The 16890-nt window shown below is 40.4% G+C and overlaps 2 protein-coding genes across 17 annotated transcripts in view; both read right to left on the bottom strand.

Annotated features, from left to right (window-relative positions):
• Window positions 1-51: 51 nt before the first annotated feature.
• znf207b (zinc finger protein 207, b) lies at window positions 52-10480 on the bottom strand. Of its 14 annotated transcripts, none has more exons than XR_013503816.1 (13): window positions 10320-10480; window positions 9606-9732; window positions 9337-9475; window positions 9021-9212; window positions 6908-6983; window positions 6663-6724; window positions 6345-6484; window positions 4536-4784; window positions 4004-4160; window positions 3462-3638; window positions 3147-3184; window positions 1471-1513; window positions 52-292 (listed from the first exon to the last, which is right to left on the bottom strand). XR_013503816.1 is itself a non-coding variant. In XM_078280547.1 (11 exons), exons 1-10 carry the CDS (start codon window positions 10358-10360, stop codon window positions 3487-3489), a joined length of 1335 nt encoding a protein of 444 aa, XP_078136673.1. In that variant the 5' UTR covers window positions 10361-10480; the 3' UTR covers window positions 52-292; window positions 3462-3486. The 14 variants fall into 14 exon arrangements, 4 of the variants coding, with proteins under 4 accessions (XP_078136673.1, XP_078136629.1, XP_078136681.1 ...); XR_013503812.1 differs by having other exon boundaries at window positions 52-310; XR_013503813.1 differs by having other exon boundaries at window positions 1457-1513.
• A 1788-nt stretch (window positions 10481-12268) lies between these two features.
• rhbdl3 (rhomboid, veinlet-like 3 (Drosophila)) overlaps window positions 12269-16890 on the bottom strand; it is a 60154-nt gene continuing 55532 nt past the window's right edge. For all 3 annotated transcript variants that reach the window (XM_078280576.1, XM_078280586.1, XM_078280568.1), the window contains one exon: window positions 12269-15987. In XM_078280576.1, coding sequence (XP_078136702.1) covers window positions 15716-15987 — 272 coding nt within the window. In that variant the 3' untranslated portion in view covers window positions 12269-15715. The remainder of the gene's footprint in view (window positions 15988-16890) is intronic.

The raw sequence follows: 16890 nt of genomic DNA on the forward strand, positions 1-16890 counted from the left end.
CTTTATGGCTGTACTCAACGTTCAGAACATTAATATAGCAGCAAACAAATATTTGCTTTTAAAAAAAAGGTAGTAATGGCGTCCTGAGCATCCTGAGTAATGGCGTGAAGTCACACTTCCTCTGTGTGTTGTAATTCGAGCTTCTCTGTTCCGTTTTTTATAGCTGGTCCGGTGGCGTGTGCCTTGTGCCGAAGGCTGTGACAGAGCGTCGGTATTTGATGTGTTGGGTTTGAGCCGTGTGGAGACAATCCCTGACCACTTTTTTTCCCCCTCAGTATTTCAAGTACAGCACCTTAAAATACAAATACACCTGATCCAAAAACAAGAGTTTGCAAACACCAATTTAAAAGGGGCCAGCGATAAAGATTTACATGGGATTTTGAACTGGTCATGACAGCTGGTCAAAAACTAGATTTATCTAAAATGTAATACATTTAAACTTTAATGTCAAAGAAACATTTTTCCTTACATACTAGTGGTAAACCGCTCATCATTCATAATGAATACGTTTACTTTAACACTTAAGTACACGTTGCTGCCAACAACTGAGCTTTTACTAATAGTCAGTTCACCCAAATTAAGAAAAAGAATCTCCTCACTTATCTCTAGTGGCATCTAGTCATGCTGATAATGTTGGTTTGATTGGTCTACGTGTTGAGATATCAGTATCTGTTCAAAGAAATAGTCCCTATAAAAAGTGTAAACTGCGTTCTGTGGTTTATTCAGACTAACAAGAACGATTTCTGGAAAGTAGTAGTAGAAAATGTTGGTTAATTTTTAAATGGATAAATTAATTAAAATTATTTTAAAATCCTATTCACACTGAGGCCATAACCTGTGTCATGCGGTCACGTAGGCATCGCTTCATTTTAAAGGGGCTCCCATTTTACTCATTAAGATCAGTTGCCTATCTAGAGGACTACCACTCAGCCTTTGAAAACAGCTCGTTCTGTGGCTCTGGAGTCTGAAAAAAATAATCTGACATTAGGTTTAAGACAGCCCGTTTTGTAAATTGCTGTTTGAAAAGACATGGGTGTTTATCAGGTGGGAAGGGTCTAATGAAAAATACTATTGAGTTACATTGTGGAAAATGTAGGATTCAACTTTATGGAAGTAAAATACCCCTTTAACGGGCCACAAGGCCAAAAGGCCACTGCGCTAGATACCACATAGGAAAAGTGATATTTTTTAGGTGAGCTGACCCTTTATCTCTCACACACACACATATATATCAATTTCATACCAGAGAAAACAATTTAACATTTACATTTCAATGCAAGTTTTTGTTCCTTTTAATAGCTACAAATGCTCTTCCTTCTCTTTTACACAACACTTATTTACTTCAATTATCGAATAGATAACATACTTTAAAAAAAAAAAATGCATTGTGTAATACAAGGCCTAACATCCAGTTGTACAGGACAGACCCACACTATAATAAACATCAGGTACTTACTGGGTTTAACTGACCTTTCATGCCAGCTGAGTGGGTTTTAAGGCTGATATGGATGGGCTACAGACAAAAACAAATACAAAGCAGTAAGTGATATGCGCAGAGGAAAAACTTGTGCCACACTAAATACCTACAAGAACTTCTTTTGAAGATCCATGTGTGCACTAAAAACTTAAATTTGTGCACCTGCTGTCAACATATTTGCATGAAGTCAGATTTAATCTCTCAAAGATTGCTCTGTACAAAAACAAACACAGGATCATTGTAGCTGTCACTGGCTGATGATTATGAAAAACATTTAGGATTGAAAGGTTGGACAAAACAAAAATACCCAGCAATACAAACTAGCACTGCAGTAAATGCCAATCTAGCGAAGCAGTTTCTCTTGAGACCATCTCAGGTGTTGATTTATTTGACGGACTGTTCAGAAATATATTGTTAGGCATCCTTTAGTGCAGGCGAGGGTCTCCTAGTGGCCACTGTTCCTTCTTGCTGATGCAAGTTTTTCTTCCATTTAGATTATGTCATAACATCCTTTTGCAGGACTGGATGAACGCAATTCAGGAAATTGCTGGCTGCTATATCTCACAACTACAGACGCAATCTGATTTACCCTTTAGCCGTTTGTGTCCGCATCTGACAACCACCATTGGAGTTTTTTCCTCATCAGTAATTCAAACAGGGATAAACCAATGAACCCAATAACCACTAAATTGTTTATCAGTTGCAAATACTATGTAGCAAGGTAAAAATAAATCACTTGTAAACCTTACACTTTGAAAGGTTGTAAAGGCTTAATCAACCGTTTTGATCTGAAAAACTGAGCTTCACAACATTTGTATTTAACAGAGCTAGTGTATTGTTGGGTTTGTTGTTTTGCTTGCCCCCTGTAGTACATTATGGGAACATGACTCGAGATGACAAACTAACATTACAGCAGTCATGCATGTTTGCGTTCTGGAATGTATGTACAGACAAAAAAAAGTGAATGAATCAGGAATGAAATTTAGTTTCTCTTTCATATTTGTGCAAGTGTACTATATCTACAAGTATTATTTAATCTGCAGTTATTTCCATCATTATTATGGGGTAACATGCAGTATTCGGAACCAGAAGTTGGCCAACATCTTAGTTTTGGGCTGGTGGTACACGAGATTTGAGCACTAAATCTTTATTCCATTTCTTAAAAAATGAAAATGCATTCTTTTGTACTTCAATATCCAGTCTTTTACAAAGACGATGTAAGGTGGACTCAAAAAAAAAAAATAAAAAAAAATAGATGGTGGCAAACTTGGTTTTTAAATACCTGATGAAGTCCTGTAGTTAAACAGCCATAAGAAAAGGAACACCAGTACAAACCTTCACTCACCTCCACGCACGTCAGGACAAACCAGCATTGGATTTCAAGATGAATTTTATTACAACAGATTCATAAAACATTACAAAGGATGCATACAGGTACCCTTTAGACCAGGAAATATTAAAAACAAACCTGAAATAAAGATAAAGCTAGAGACTGATGAGTCGTGAATTTTAACACTACCGAGTTGGAATCATCATCACTGAGACCCTCACCAACCAAGGTTGGGGACGCAAGTCCAACAGCACCTAAGCATGCTGTGAGGGCCTCAATCTACCAAAAAAAAAAAAACAGAAATAAAAAAATAATCAAATGTTTACAAGAGAAACTTGCCTTTGTAAGGAGTTGGTACGTTCATGTAACTCCAGCAGCTTCAAAAGAAATATGAATCATTTTAACACACTTCACTTCTATAAACCTGAGTGAAACCTATAGGGGAAAAATATATCCTCACATGTAATCAAATGACAACAAATAGCTTTCAGGAACTTGTGTGGTGGTTGGCTGTTTTCCAATAAAGATGTTACATTAAATGTCCATGTGTTCTAACAAGTAATGTTTGTCTTCACCACCACTGGTCTTACTGCTCTTTGCTTGCAGCTAGGTTTGAAAAAGCACAAGGATGAGAGAAAGGTGTTAACCTCAAACCTAATGTGGTGGCTGCTTTGCTGCTTCAGTAGCGTCCAGCCGGAGACATGGCGGGCGGCCTCATGCCCATGGGAGGGCCTCCCTGGTAAGAGGGAACCATAGGAGGACCCTGCCCATATGGAGGCATCCCTCCAGGCATGTAACTTGGCATGCCCTGAGGAGGAGCACCATACTGACCTGCACAGAGAACAGTCAATTAAACTGTAGCTTATATTAATTCATTCTTTACCTATTTAAAATCAAGTAACTTAACACCCATTTTTAGCTTGACAAAAAGTGCATTAAATGTATACTAAAAGCTACTTCATTACAGACTTAATGTGCCATAAAATATATATTCTATGAAGGAGTACCACGGTTTAAAAACGTTTGGAAACCACTGATCTAGAGGAAAAAAGCTGAACGCTCAGTGCAATGAAACTGTAGACTGAGGACCCAATTAATTGATAATACAATAAAGATAGTGATAATAAAATGACTGAACATATAGTTCAGAAACTGATGGGTATTTTGCACTGATTTCCTATCAAGCATTTCCTTACCATGCATGGGATGCCTCATGCCAGGCTGCTGTGGTGGCATGCCTTGCTGTGGGGGCATTATGCTGCCCACAGGCGCCACTGGGGGAGCAGCCACGTGGGCCTGACCCGGCCTGGGTGTAAGACGCTGGTAACGGGGCAAGAGGGCCCTCATCTCTTCCTGTTGGCAGGGACAAACGACTCAGACTAAAGAAACCATATTATGCCCCTTACAGTACAAAGATAAACACTCACAACAATGACGAGGAATTGGGTACCAATGTTGGCGTGCCCTGATTTCACACTGAGGATATTAAGGTTCAGAATCATCCTTCAACATAACCACAAAAGAGAAACTACTAAGAGTAAGGATATAAATGCTTGGCAGGTATCCCAAAAATGTACTTTATGATTTATGATGTTCATGATATTGATATTCAGAAAAAAGCCTGATGGTAAAATATTGCACCAACCCATTCATCAACAGATGTACTATTATATGTATCAGTCATTACTTACTGTGAAAAGGGCAAAATAGAAAGCTCAAGCAACTTACCAGTGAGATATCCTCATCAGGATGGATCAACTTACTAGTTGCACTCGTGGTGGTGAGGGTGGCAGGCTTGGCGGGCACTGTGGCTGGGGGTTTGGCCACAGTGCTGCTAGAGGGGTTAGAAGAAGAAGTGGAAGAGCAAGAAGAGACAGAGGGCTGGGTGTAGGCAGGGAATGTTGCTTTGGGAGGGTCAGAGGAGGCGGCTGTACTGTGGGAGATTGAAGCTGTGGCTCCTGAAGTGCTCTGCTGGGCCTGTACAAAGACACAATACAGGTAACTGACTGTAGTCCACTGCTGCTTTCTTACAAAGATGCAAAAACACAAAAGTCCTCAATGGATTATACCTTTGTGACAATCATTCTGTAACATTACTTAGAAATATAACCCCCTCCCCTCAATTTAAGGCTTGCCTTTTTTAAACACTCAAAGTTGCATTTTTATTCATGATTTGGTCACTCTGAATCTAGTTTAGTATTCGAATTTCACTTTAAACTGGAAATAATATTGATTTGACTTGCTGACTTCATTTAAGGATCAAAACAATTACACCATTTGCTTTCAACTGGTGAGCAAATTTAGCATGAAATGAGGTAAACCCTTTGTATGCAGAAGAGTAAATGAATCATTGGATAAAACAACTCCTGAAATACAAGTATAACCAATCGACAGACATTTACAATTCAGATTGTGGGGGGAAAGAACTGACAGCGTGTTTAGCACTGCTGCAGCGTAAAGCCGCCTACACATGATAAGCGAGTTGCTCTCTGTGCACCGCTAGGTAGGGCGCAGAGCAAAGCGCAGGTATTCGTCATCAAGGGTGGCAAGGAAGCTATTTCTCGTTGCTAGGTAAGGAAACGCTGTTATCTCATCGGTTGCGCTTTCGAAAGGTCAGCGGCAACTAGGTCAAAGTTTAAATAATTTGAACTGAGCGCAGTGCAAAGCGGCAAATCCGAGCGATGTGCGACGCCAGGGCTAGCGCAGCGCATAATTGGAAATCAATGGAACGGCCGGCGCAAAGCGGTTCTTTAGCATGAGTCGTTATTGCAGAATTCATGCTTCAGAGGTTATGAGGGGTGAATGATGCAAAACAACATCCATGTCAATCCACTGTTATGCCTCATTCTGCGTTAAATAAAGCACATGCACAGTAATAAAGCGCACAGACAAAAGTACATCAGTTGTTGTCGGGGATAATTATCCTTTGACACCAACACTGTAGCCTATGTGCTCATTTTGATGAACAAGGCAAATATTGCTAGTAATTAGCCTAGTTTACAACTTGAGAATTTACAGGCAGTTAATAAATAAGCAACATGCAGCTGCCACAGCCCAAGTCAAAGTCCTGTCTGTGAGCCTACTTGTGGCGTGTTAGGAAAGGGAGGCTGAGAGGAGGCAGACTGAAGGTCTGCAGGCGGAGAGGAAACAGCTGCTGTGCTGCTGTGAACACCAGCGCCCATCTGCAGCATTGTGGGAAGGAGATCACAGCATTGACATGTAACATGTCCACATACTCAATCCAAATTCAATGAGAACAAAATATACTACATAACAGTGAAACTGATTTCAAAAAATGAGATGGGTTGAGAAAGAGGGAAAAGGGCACCAGCTGACTACAGAAATAAGGAAATAAAACAATATTACTGAGCATTGTGGTCATAAGAAAGCCTAGAAAGATTAATATAAAACGCCAACAACTATCTACCTTGAATAGTGGGGACATGCTTACAGAAACATCTAAACTCTCTGAAAAGTATGTGTAAGTGTGTTGTGGTGGTGGTAGTGGTGGTGGTGGGGGGTGTTCATGGTGCCCACCTGTGCTGCACTGGGGAAGAGAGGTTTGGTGACGGCGGGCTGAGCCACTGGTACTGCTGGTCGACTGGGTATCACTCCTGCTGCGGCGGATGGGGCCATATGGGCCATGCCTGGCCTTGGAGCCATGTGAGGTGGCATTCCTAAACAATTACCCAAACAGGTCACTCACATTTTCTTGCACCATTACATAGAAAACATAAATAAGCAAACAGTGCACAGGAGCAAGAATTTCAAAAGACCAATGTCTGTTTCATTAGACTTTGTTAGCTTATATTAATTCTAATTATATTAAAAAAAAGCTATACAACTACAACTCACCGTGGGGCATACCGGGCATCCCTGGCATCATGGGAGGCATCATTCCACCCATTGGCATCATGCTGCAATAGACAATAAGATAATGATGATTTGGTGCTATAACTACAGTAAAATTACATCTAATGTATTCCCCAAAACAAATAAGTTGTTGTATGGGCATATAATCAATTAATAAAGAATCAAACCGAAAATAGCACTAAACGGATGGAAATAGTATCATTAAACATCAATGAGAGATCCCTTACCCTGGTGGCATGCCGTGCATGGCAGGAGGCATGCCGTGCATCATTGGAGGAACGCCCGGCATCATGGGAGGCATTCCTGTAACAATGAGTCAGAGGGCATGTTCTGTTAACAACTCAAAACTACATCACTTCAAACAAGCAGCACTACCTTGTTACATATTTTAAACTCTGAACTCGAAGTTTAGTTTAGCCTTGAATGCAACTTGCGAAACCTTGACCCTGGTCCTATAATTAGGTGGTCGAGTTGTTGGACACGTCAGTCTTTATCTCTGAGCTAGAATTTATATTTATTTATAACAATTAACAATTAAGTCAAATGTAAGCATCTCCCACTAATACCTACATTACTTGTGTTGTCGTCATTACATCTCTGCATTTCATACATCTGTTTGATTGTTTTAGTCCTTGTTTGTGTGTTTCACACAAACTACAGCTGTCCGCGGACACGGAGTGCGGAAAGTCAAGTCAAGTAACTCCATTACCTGCTTGTCGGTCAACAGTTAATGATCGGTTATTTAATTTCGTTGCGATTTCTTTTGGAAGGCTGGCTGTCAAAAATCGCCACTTACTAGCTAATTAATTAGCCTGAGGTAAACGATAGCCATCAGTAAACAGAAGTTTTGTGGTGGCTGGCGTCTGGTGTGTGTGCGCTTGTGGGTGTGTGTGTGCCTGTGGGTGTGTGTGTGCCTGTGGGTGTGTGGGTGGGTGTGTGTGGGTGTCGGCCCACCCCCGCAAGGCTCCGACCTGCAGACAGCAGAAGAAAGTAGCTGCACCAACTATTTTGGTACAAACATTTACTCGCCATGTGGCAGATAGCCACATAGATATAATTTATTAATTATATATTATTTAAATTTAATATTTAGTGTTTAATAAATAATTGTTAAATGTAGTACAGAGTCTGTAGTCTATCGCACAAACACTCAACGAATGCTGCAAACATTTGATAGCCAGTACGAATTGCCTGGGAGAACATATACATCACAATGGCAATTCCACAACTGTACAACAGCGTGAAAGACGACATACTAAAAAGGAGATCAAAGACATATTGTGGATATTAAATATTCTTTAGAATAAAAGTTGATTGATCTTTGAAAAGGTGTGCCTGCATTATGCCATTATCATTATATTAGATGAAAATGGTCTCAGAACGACAATATTATCATTTATCGCAATCATTTCTGAGACAATTTATCATCCAGCAAAATTTGTTATCGTGACAGGCCTAGTACTTAATGAAAGATACAACAATTAACATCCCACAACTAACTATTTTTAACAGTGTAAAACAACATGGCACAATTTGACACAAACTATTTGTAACACTAATTGTACATTTACAAATTTACACCACCGAACGGCCGGCTAGGTAACGTTACAGCTGCTAGCTAGCCAGGTAGCATAACCGTCTTAACAGCTGGGAGCGCAAAAGGCTCTGTCCCTACTGCACAGTCAGGGACACAATGAAGGCAAAAACAATCCACCTCTGCAAGAACATGGTCGCGCTACGGACCGTTGAGAAAAACGGGTTGACAACAATGCTTAAAACACTGGATTCTTCACTTTACCCAGTAGTTAGAAAGCAAGACAACGGAACTTTACTTGGGGCTTGAGGAGCTGCAGTGTTTATTCGTGAACAAACTGAGACCTACACTGTACATGTATTACCACTTGAAAACGTTCACGCTAATTTCTTCTCTGCTCTGATTGCCAACTCTGAGCGCATCCACTGCCACTATCACTCGCTCGACCCCACACTCGCACTGAGCTATTCCTTTAAGGAGCTATGCTACTCGTATAACACGACGATAGCCTGCCAGAACTTCCTGTAATTGGTCCTAAAGTACGAACCATCCAAAACATGTTTTTGCGCCAGAAACTAACCCGACCATGGTTCGGTTTCATCCAGACCAAGAGGAACTCTTTTCACCGGACCAAGGTTCGGCTGTTTGGTCAGGGGGAAGTTTTCACATTTGCAATTTTGGTTTGGATCAAACTGAAAAGGTAGATATGAGGGGCCCTAACTCAAAGTCAACTTATTATTTTGTCAAGTTGAGTCAGGACTGATTCCCAGCTTCTGCTTTTTTTTTCTTTTTAAAGAGATCCTTGCCTTGATATCCTCCAGGGTGCATCCCAGGTGCGCCAGCCACAGGAGGCATCCCAAGCTGGGCCATTGGCGCAGCGTAGCCTGCCTGAGGCTGGACAGCAGAAACCTGCTGAACTGATGGTCCTGCTGCTTCATCATCATCGTCATCGTCCTCATCCGAATCATCCTGATTGTTAGACTTCTTCTTTTGACTCTCTGCAAACAGAAAAGTAATCATGCCAAATACACAAAACCATTACAAAAATTGAGGAAAACATTTAATTCGGTTATCTGGGCTTTTACTTAGAATTGGCAAAAAAGTACATGAAAATGTACAAACCTTGTGACTTCTGTTCTAACGTTCGTCTTCTTTCCTGCATGTCTTTCTCTGGAATACCCTCCATACCGTAGATCTCCAGCTCAATGTCTGTTCTTCCAGGAATTGCATTAGGTACACTGTCAATCGTCTCTTTGTGTACCTGAAACGCGTGCAAGTGAGTCAGTTCATACCGTCATAACAAGCACAGTGCATCCATAGCCCACGAACTATGACAAAGACACTTGAACTCACGAATCTAAGATAAATGACAAAGAAAAAAAGGCACCAACCTGCATGCAATGGATAGCCAAGCCTGGGCCTGTGTACAACTTCTTGTGGCAAATATGGCATTTAAAATGCTTTGCCTTCTGATGCTGAATGAGGATCTTTTCATCATCAAAGTCTCGATTACAGTACCTTGAGTAAAAAGTTAAGAATTATGTTGCATCAGGAAACATCAGCAAAACCAAAAATACACTAGGCAACAACCAAGTTCACAAAGCGAATGTAAGTCTTACAAATAACGTAAATGCCTAAAACTCTCGTGCTCTTAATCCCCATGTATGATCAATAACCGGGCAGCGCAATTTTTAACGTTAAGGTTACCAACAACTGCGGAAAACAAGGTTGCAGATTAATCAGCGTTGAAGCTTGAATCATAACGTTACCTGAATCATAAATGCTTGGCTAACAGGTTAACGTTAGCTAACATTAACGATAGGGTACCTTCCTCTTGGCAATACCATGAACTCAACGCAATCGACTAAAATTAACGTTACTGCGTAAATGTACTCGACGCCAAATGTTTTACGGGTATTAATTATAGATTGGATTAAAATCAATACTTAAAACAATTAGCCTCCAATGGACAAATAGTTAAGCTAACATTATCTTACAAGCCGATAAACCCTACGAGAGGCTAGCTTAGGCCTTCCTTTTGTCAAGCTAACGTTTAGCCTCTGGTATCTCTACGTTGGTGTTTTGTCATCCAGTCAAAAGGATACCAGCACCATGGCTTCATCTGCTTCTTCTTCTTTCGTCCCATCTTTTAATGAACGCTGAAAAATAGGTCTTACAACGTTAAATACTAGTCTTATTATCTGTTTGACAACAGCATGCTGTAGTCCCGTAACGACGCCGAAAATGGCGCTTTACTGGAGGAAGTTGTGGTGGAGAGACTGCAGTCTCGCGATGACAGCAAATAGGCGCATGTCATAGACACGCCCCTTGGAGAAAGGTTAACAGATAGGTTAATAGTTCACATTATCATAATACCACCAGCCAAAGTTATATTTCTTCAGCGAGTTTCTACAGTGATATAATAAGGTTTTCAAACGGTGTTCTTACAGGCTTCAAGTTGTATTACTGGTATTATGTGGGTTCCCACTTCACTGCAGGTCTACAAGGGAAAACGCGCTACGGCCCAAGACAAACCATGCAAAGTAAAAAAAACAGCGGGGAAAATAAGTATCATTATTCTCAGTAGGCCTAAAGATATTTCTGATGGCGTTATCCCCATGGAATTTTCACCAGATGTCAACAACTCAAGTAATCCACACATATAAAGATATCAAAACAAATAAGTCCATAAATTAAGTTGTGTGTAATAAAGTGAAATGACTCAGGGAAAAAGTATTGAACACACTTGCTGAAATGTATTTAATACTTAGTAGAAAAGCCTTGGACAGCTTCAAGACGCCTCCTGTATGAAGAAACTAGTCGCACACATTGCTCAGCTGTGATTTTTGCCCATTCTTCCACACAAAAGGTTCTTCAGTTCTTTTCAGAGGTTTTCAATTGGATTCAAGTCGGGTGATTGACTGGGCCATTCTAACAGCTTGATTTTCTTTCTCTGAAACCAACTGAGAGTTTCCTTGGCTGTGTGTTTGGGATCATTGTCTTGCTGAAATGTCCACCCTTGTTTCATCTTCAGCATCCTGGTGGATGGCAGTGCCAGATGCTGAAAAACAGCCCCACACCATGATGCTCCCACCTCCAAACTTCACTGTTGGTATGGTGTTTTTAGGGCGCTGTGCAGTGTCATTTCTCCTCCAAACATGGTGTATGCTATGACAGCCAAAGAGTTCAATTTTGGTCTCATTTGACCAGATTATATTCTCCCAGTATGTCATTGGCTTGTCCAGATGTTGTGCAGCAAACTTTAAGCGAGCTTCCAAATTCCTTTTCTTGAGCAGTGGTGTCTTGCTTGGTGTGCGTGCAGAGGCCATGGCGGTTGAGTGCATTACTAATTTTTTTCTTTGAAACAACTGTACCTGCTTCTTCCAGGTCTTCCTGAAGATCTCCACGAGTGGTCTTTGGTTCTTCGACAATCTTCTCAATATTATATGGACTCCTCTGTCAGAAATCTTGCAAGGAGCACCTGGTCGTGGTCGGTTAATGGTGAAATTATGTTCTTTCCACTTCTGGATATTGGCCCCAACAGTGCTCAATGGAACTTTCAGAAGTTTAGATATTAGTCTGTAACCAATGCCATCCGTATGTTTCTCTACAATAAGCTTGCGAAGGTCTTGGGACAGCTCATGCAATGCTTCTTGAGTGACACCTTGGTAATGAGAAACCTTTTTATAGGCCATCAATTAGGACTAATCCAGATGATATTAATTTGCACTAATAGGGGGCAGGATTGCTTCCTAAATACTGACCGATTTCAGCTGGTTTATTGGCTTCCCATGCATTTTTACACCCCTTTTTCTTCATGTGTTCAATATCTATTCCCATTATCATTCCACTTTATTACACATAACTTTGTCATGGACATACATGTTTTGATTTTTTTGTATGTGTGGATTACTTGGGTTGTTACTGACATCTGGTGAAAATTTCATTCCAATAGCCCCATCGGAAATATATATACTGGGAAAAATGTTGACGCGTTCAATATTTATTTTCCCCGCTGTAACATGTAACAGAAAAACGCTGCAAATACAGAATCGATGCAAAATAAAAATAAAACACAAAAAACCCCAAAACACATGCAACAGAAAAACGCTGCAAATACATATACACAATTTACATGGAGAATGACAATATATTCTACTCATACGATTGCAACTTGTTATGTTGACAGTGTCCACCTGATGGAGACAACGTTGCAGAAATCAAATCTAGGTCCCATCGTTCCTTGGCATCAAGGATGTTGCATGCATGTTTGGCATTCAATATGTGATTTATTTTTAAACACTGTTTATTTTGTACAAAATTACACATGGAAACAAGGACGTAGACAATCCTGTCAACATAGTTTTATTCTTTTAGTTTGGTGATTTTTCATGGTTTCCTCTGTTCTATTGACATATAATGCCACAGGATTCACTATTATTTTAGACAATAGCTAAACAAGTTTTGTGGCAACAAGTTGGGCAAGGAACTCTCTTCTTTCAACGTGAGAGTGTACCCGCACGCACAAACCCGTGGGTCAATAAAGAAATGGTCTCCTAGGTGTGGAAGATCTTGATTGGCCTGCACAGATCCCTGGCATCAACCCTATCCAACACCTTTGGGATACATTGTGACACAGACCTCACTAATGTGGCCGAATGGGAGCATGTACCAGCAGCCAGGGAGAGTGAAGGCTGTATATTTACCCATAGTATTAGAATGAGGTGTTCAAAATAACACATAGGTGTAATGCACCAGTGTCCACATACTTTTGACCATGTAAGATCATAATTGCCTGTGCCCTGTAAATACTAAAGAGATCGGATTTTGATACCAGGTGTAAATGGGGCTTTAGCCAAGGCACTGTCTGATGTGCACTGACCAACATGCCTTTCATGTCAAAAATTGTAAAAGCAGAAATAATTGTATGACACACATGCAACGTACTGCATAGATAACGCTCACACACGCTGACAGAATAGGATGACAAAGTGATTAAGTACTTAAGTCATCTTAATCGACGCCACTGTCACACCATCATCACCATCAGCTTGTTAGAAACATTGGTAATAGTTATGTGTCCCACTTCTTGCATGTAACCTAAAAAGAAGTGAAATGCAAATTAAAATGTGGCCAAATTCTAACAAGTGCTGCTCTCAGCAGGCAGCATAAATGCAGATACACTACAAATACGTTCACACCGATATTCCTTCCCTGCAGCTTCACTTGTCTTCTCTTTCTCACCAAGGTGAATGATTACCTCTAAAATTTTTGATTTATGAAGGGGAAACAAAACTGATGCGGCTTTCCTTGGCCATCTAATGAATTTTTCATTATAAGCCTACAAAGGCGCTCCTCTCCATATGGTTGTACCGGCTAGACAGAGAAGACATTCAGTGTCAGCTTAGGAGTCCCTTCTCGGAATGAATTATGGCTGATTCTTGTATGCTCACACATTTCATTGATCACTTTGATGTCTGCTTCTTTTCACCCGGCTCTCCACTCTGGGGCCCTGAGCTCTCTCTAAACACTGGGGTTGGAGTTTAAAGTTACTCTGGTTTCAAGGCTGGAAACCTGCTTGCACTTTTCTTTGTACAATGGGGGGTAATTCCTGTCCCAAGAATATTGAACAAAACTTATTTGTTTGCATGTGTGCATGCGAATATGTGTGACCTGAGTTAAAACTGATATAAATGAGGGCAAAATTTAAAGATATCATATCTTTTTTGTATAAAACTGTTTAATGTACTACAGTATGTACATATCAAATCTACAAAATATGCACAATGTTAAAATATTATCAGCGATTTATCCCTCACTCACTTTTGTGTCATAGCCCTTATTACATACAACCCCAGACCATATTTAACCAATCAATAAATAGGATACATACAGGATATAGCTAACATATCACAATGCAGATAGACCAAAAAATGTACACAATATACCAATATCACAAAGTTAAAAACAAAAAAAATCAGCAACAGCAAATGCATGTTAAAATATTAATCTGTATATAATTACATAATAATAATGTTTGTTCAAAGCAGTTAACCAGCGTAACATGAGGTTAAAGTACAGTTTGGGACTTGCAGCTTAGGACTGGGGTTGTTTTCTATCCCGGTCCAATCAACTGACAATTTACGTTGTGACAGGAACTAATGAGGGAGCATTGATTTTCTTCTTTCACCCAATGCCTCCTGATATGAGAGTGAAACGACCTCAGCCCAGATGTAGTCGAGGTCAGGCATGTTTGCTCTTCTATGTTTGGTAATGAGAAGAAAGACTAGATTTATTTAGAATGGCACAAGTGAGTGTTTTCATTAGTTTAATTACACTTTGCCTTAATTCACCACCTCACCAATCAATAAATAAACTTGCCACTTCTTTGCTATTTTTAACCAGTCGCAAAAAAACACTGCATCACTGCAAATGACAAGAATTCAAAGGGTGTGAGTGAGAGATTTAGTTTTTCTTGCGATGATTTTCTGTTACAGTACATACGTATGACTGACTCATTACAGACAAAATTAGATGTATTTTTGCTTGCACAAATGCCTGTAGCAATGTTTTGGCTATCACTTTTGAAAGCGTAAAAGCCTGAATGGCACTTCTGCTTCTTTCGTTTTTTTATCTGTATGCACAATGGTACATTTGTCACACAACCTGCACACAAAAAAGTCTGAAGGCAACTAAGCCACACTCCTTCAAAGGTAAATTCATAATAACTTTTGAAGGTTGCTGTAGCCTATATACTCCATGCTCTCACTACAAACTTGGAGAGGTTTAGTTATCCTGCTGTCTGTTTAATCTAAACCTTTCATGTCAACGATGACATAACACCGACTAAACAAAGAGGTTATTCTCATATGACCTTATTCTTAATTTACTGATGATGAGGGTGCAGGCAGATTACAGAATTATGAGGAACTCTTGTGTCTGAAAATGGATTATACTGCAGGGCTTTACTACTGTCACCCCACACAAGAGGCAACTGTGCAGAAATACTTTCATCAGGCTGACATCTCCATGAGAAGGCACCGTTGGATTGTGTAGGAAGAGGCAGAGAAGGTTAAGCCATGTGGACAGGAGTGTTCCTGCTTGTTCCTGTTGTTTAAAATCTGAGACTTCTCATTTGTCATTGTGTTGTCAACAAAAGTCCCACCGACTGATACTCTTGACACAAATGTCCAACAGAGATGTAGACAAAGAGCAGATGTAGGTTAGCTTGTATGGTAAGCGGAAACAATGGTAATGCTAAACCCGAAAAAGCAGGTGGGCTGAAAAAGGTATGATGAGACCGACAGCAAGGGCTGCTGCATGTCTGGTGCATCCCTGCATCAGAGTGCTGGATTTAGGATGAGGGTGGCTGTCAGATGACTCCGATCACCACACAATGAGGCTCAGAATATGAGGGCTGACTCATCCAGCCAGGCGGTCAGGGATCTACCGATGAAGGGATAAAGGGGCTACAGAGTCTAGTCTGCCTCTAATAAGCAAGTCAAGGTGGTGGGGGCAGTCGCACGTCAAGCAAGCTGTAGGCGAAGATGTTCCAGAAGACGGCACAGAGCACAAACAAGGTGTAGACGCAGAAGAAGATCCAAAATAGGGACTGCTCCTGGAGTCGCTGCTCATAGTTCTGCAGTACTACCACACCTAGCGTCAGACCAACCACCACCCCTCCCAGGTGAGCTACGAAGCTAGGATTGGGGCATGGAGGAAAGGCCGGTGGATAGAACCGCAGCCACACTGCCCGACCAAACTCTACACTCACTGTGAGCAGATAGAGGGAGAGAGAGAAAACACAATATTATAAATTACTGCACTTATTAACATGTCATGTAATAAAAAATCTCTTCTATGAGGTAGAATAATTAGAGTTACTTTTATTTAGTTAACAAAAACAACTAACAAAAAAGATTTTACAGGTCCCTGTTTGTGTTTCCACAGACAGTGTTTCTGTGCTATGGTGGAGGGATTGTAACTGAAAGAGGGAATTTTGTACTAAAAAGACTTTGGAAGATACTCACTAGATTTGTGTAACTCACACTGCTGAATCCTCATATTAACTTCAGATAAACTTGGTAAAGATAAACTTGGAATTCATTGAATGTCTTTCTGCTGTCTCAGTCATTGTTGTGGGTGTGTCAAAGGTCACAAGCTAGCAAGCAGCTCGCTCGCTGGCTCGCTTTCAATCATTGTGTAAGTAAGCAACCCACTACTTTTCTAACAAATCACTTGACATTGTGCCAAGCAGCAATTCATTTCTGTTTGTATCTGTAATATTTGAGGAAAGGGACATACCAAAAAGGTATCCTAGAAACTAAAATAATGATCTTCTCCTTCTCACAAACATCTATCCACAGCAGGTTAAGACCTGGAATCCCACACTGACTTGCAAAACAATTTGCTCGTGAAAATGAATAGGGGCGAGCTTTGCATGCTCAGTGGGTCTTCACAGTTAGACATCCTCCATATGCTGAAACTGCAAAGCCAGAAAGTTCAATATTGCTGCCTTTGGAGCAAAACCACATTTCTCTTATAAGAAACCTTTGCTGTGTAAGATTAAATTCTGGTGATTGAATAGCATGACAAGCAGATTAAAAGTACAAGTCTTTTGTTGAAAAATAATTCTTAAGATGAGGTGAAGGGGAGTGTGGCATCTTTATTGAGACT

The sequence above is a fragment of the Sander vitreus genome, chromosome 2, assembly GCF_031162955.1.
Source record: "Sander vitreus isolate 19-12246 chromosome 2, sanVit1, whole genome shotgun sequence".
NCBI lineage: Eukaryota > Metazoa > Chordata > Actinopteri > Perciformes > Percidae > Sander > Sander vitreus.

Bases quoted from the DNA above. Each gene is read 5' to 3' on its own strand.
- znf207b (XM_078280555.1), bottom strand. From the start codon at position 10,360: ATGGGACGAAAGAAGAAGAAGCAGATGAAGCCATGGTGCTG. The intron at 9,733-10,319 runs GTATCCTTTTGA...TTTTTACTCAAG, and splicing joins CAGATGAAGCCATGGTGCTG to GTACTGTAATCGAGACTTTG. The intron at 6,725-6,907 runs GTAAGGGATCTC...TGTCTATTGCAG, and splicing joins ATGCACGGCATGCCACCAGG to CATGATGCCAATGGGTGGAA.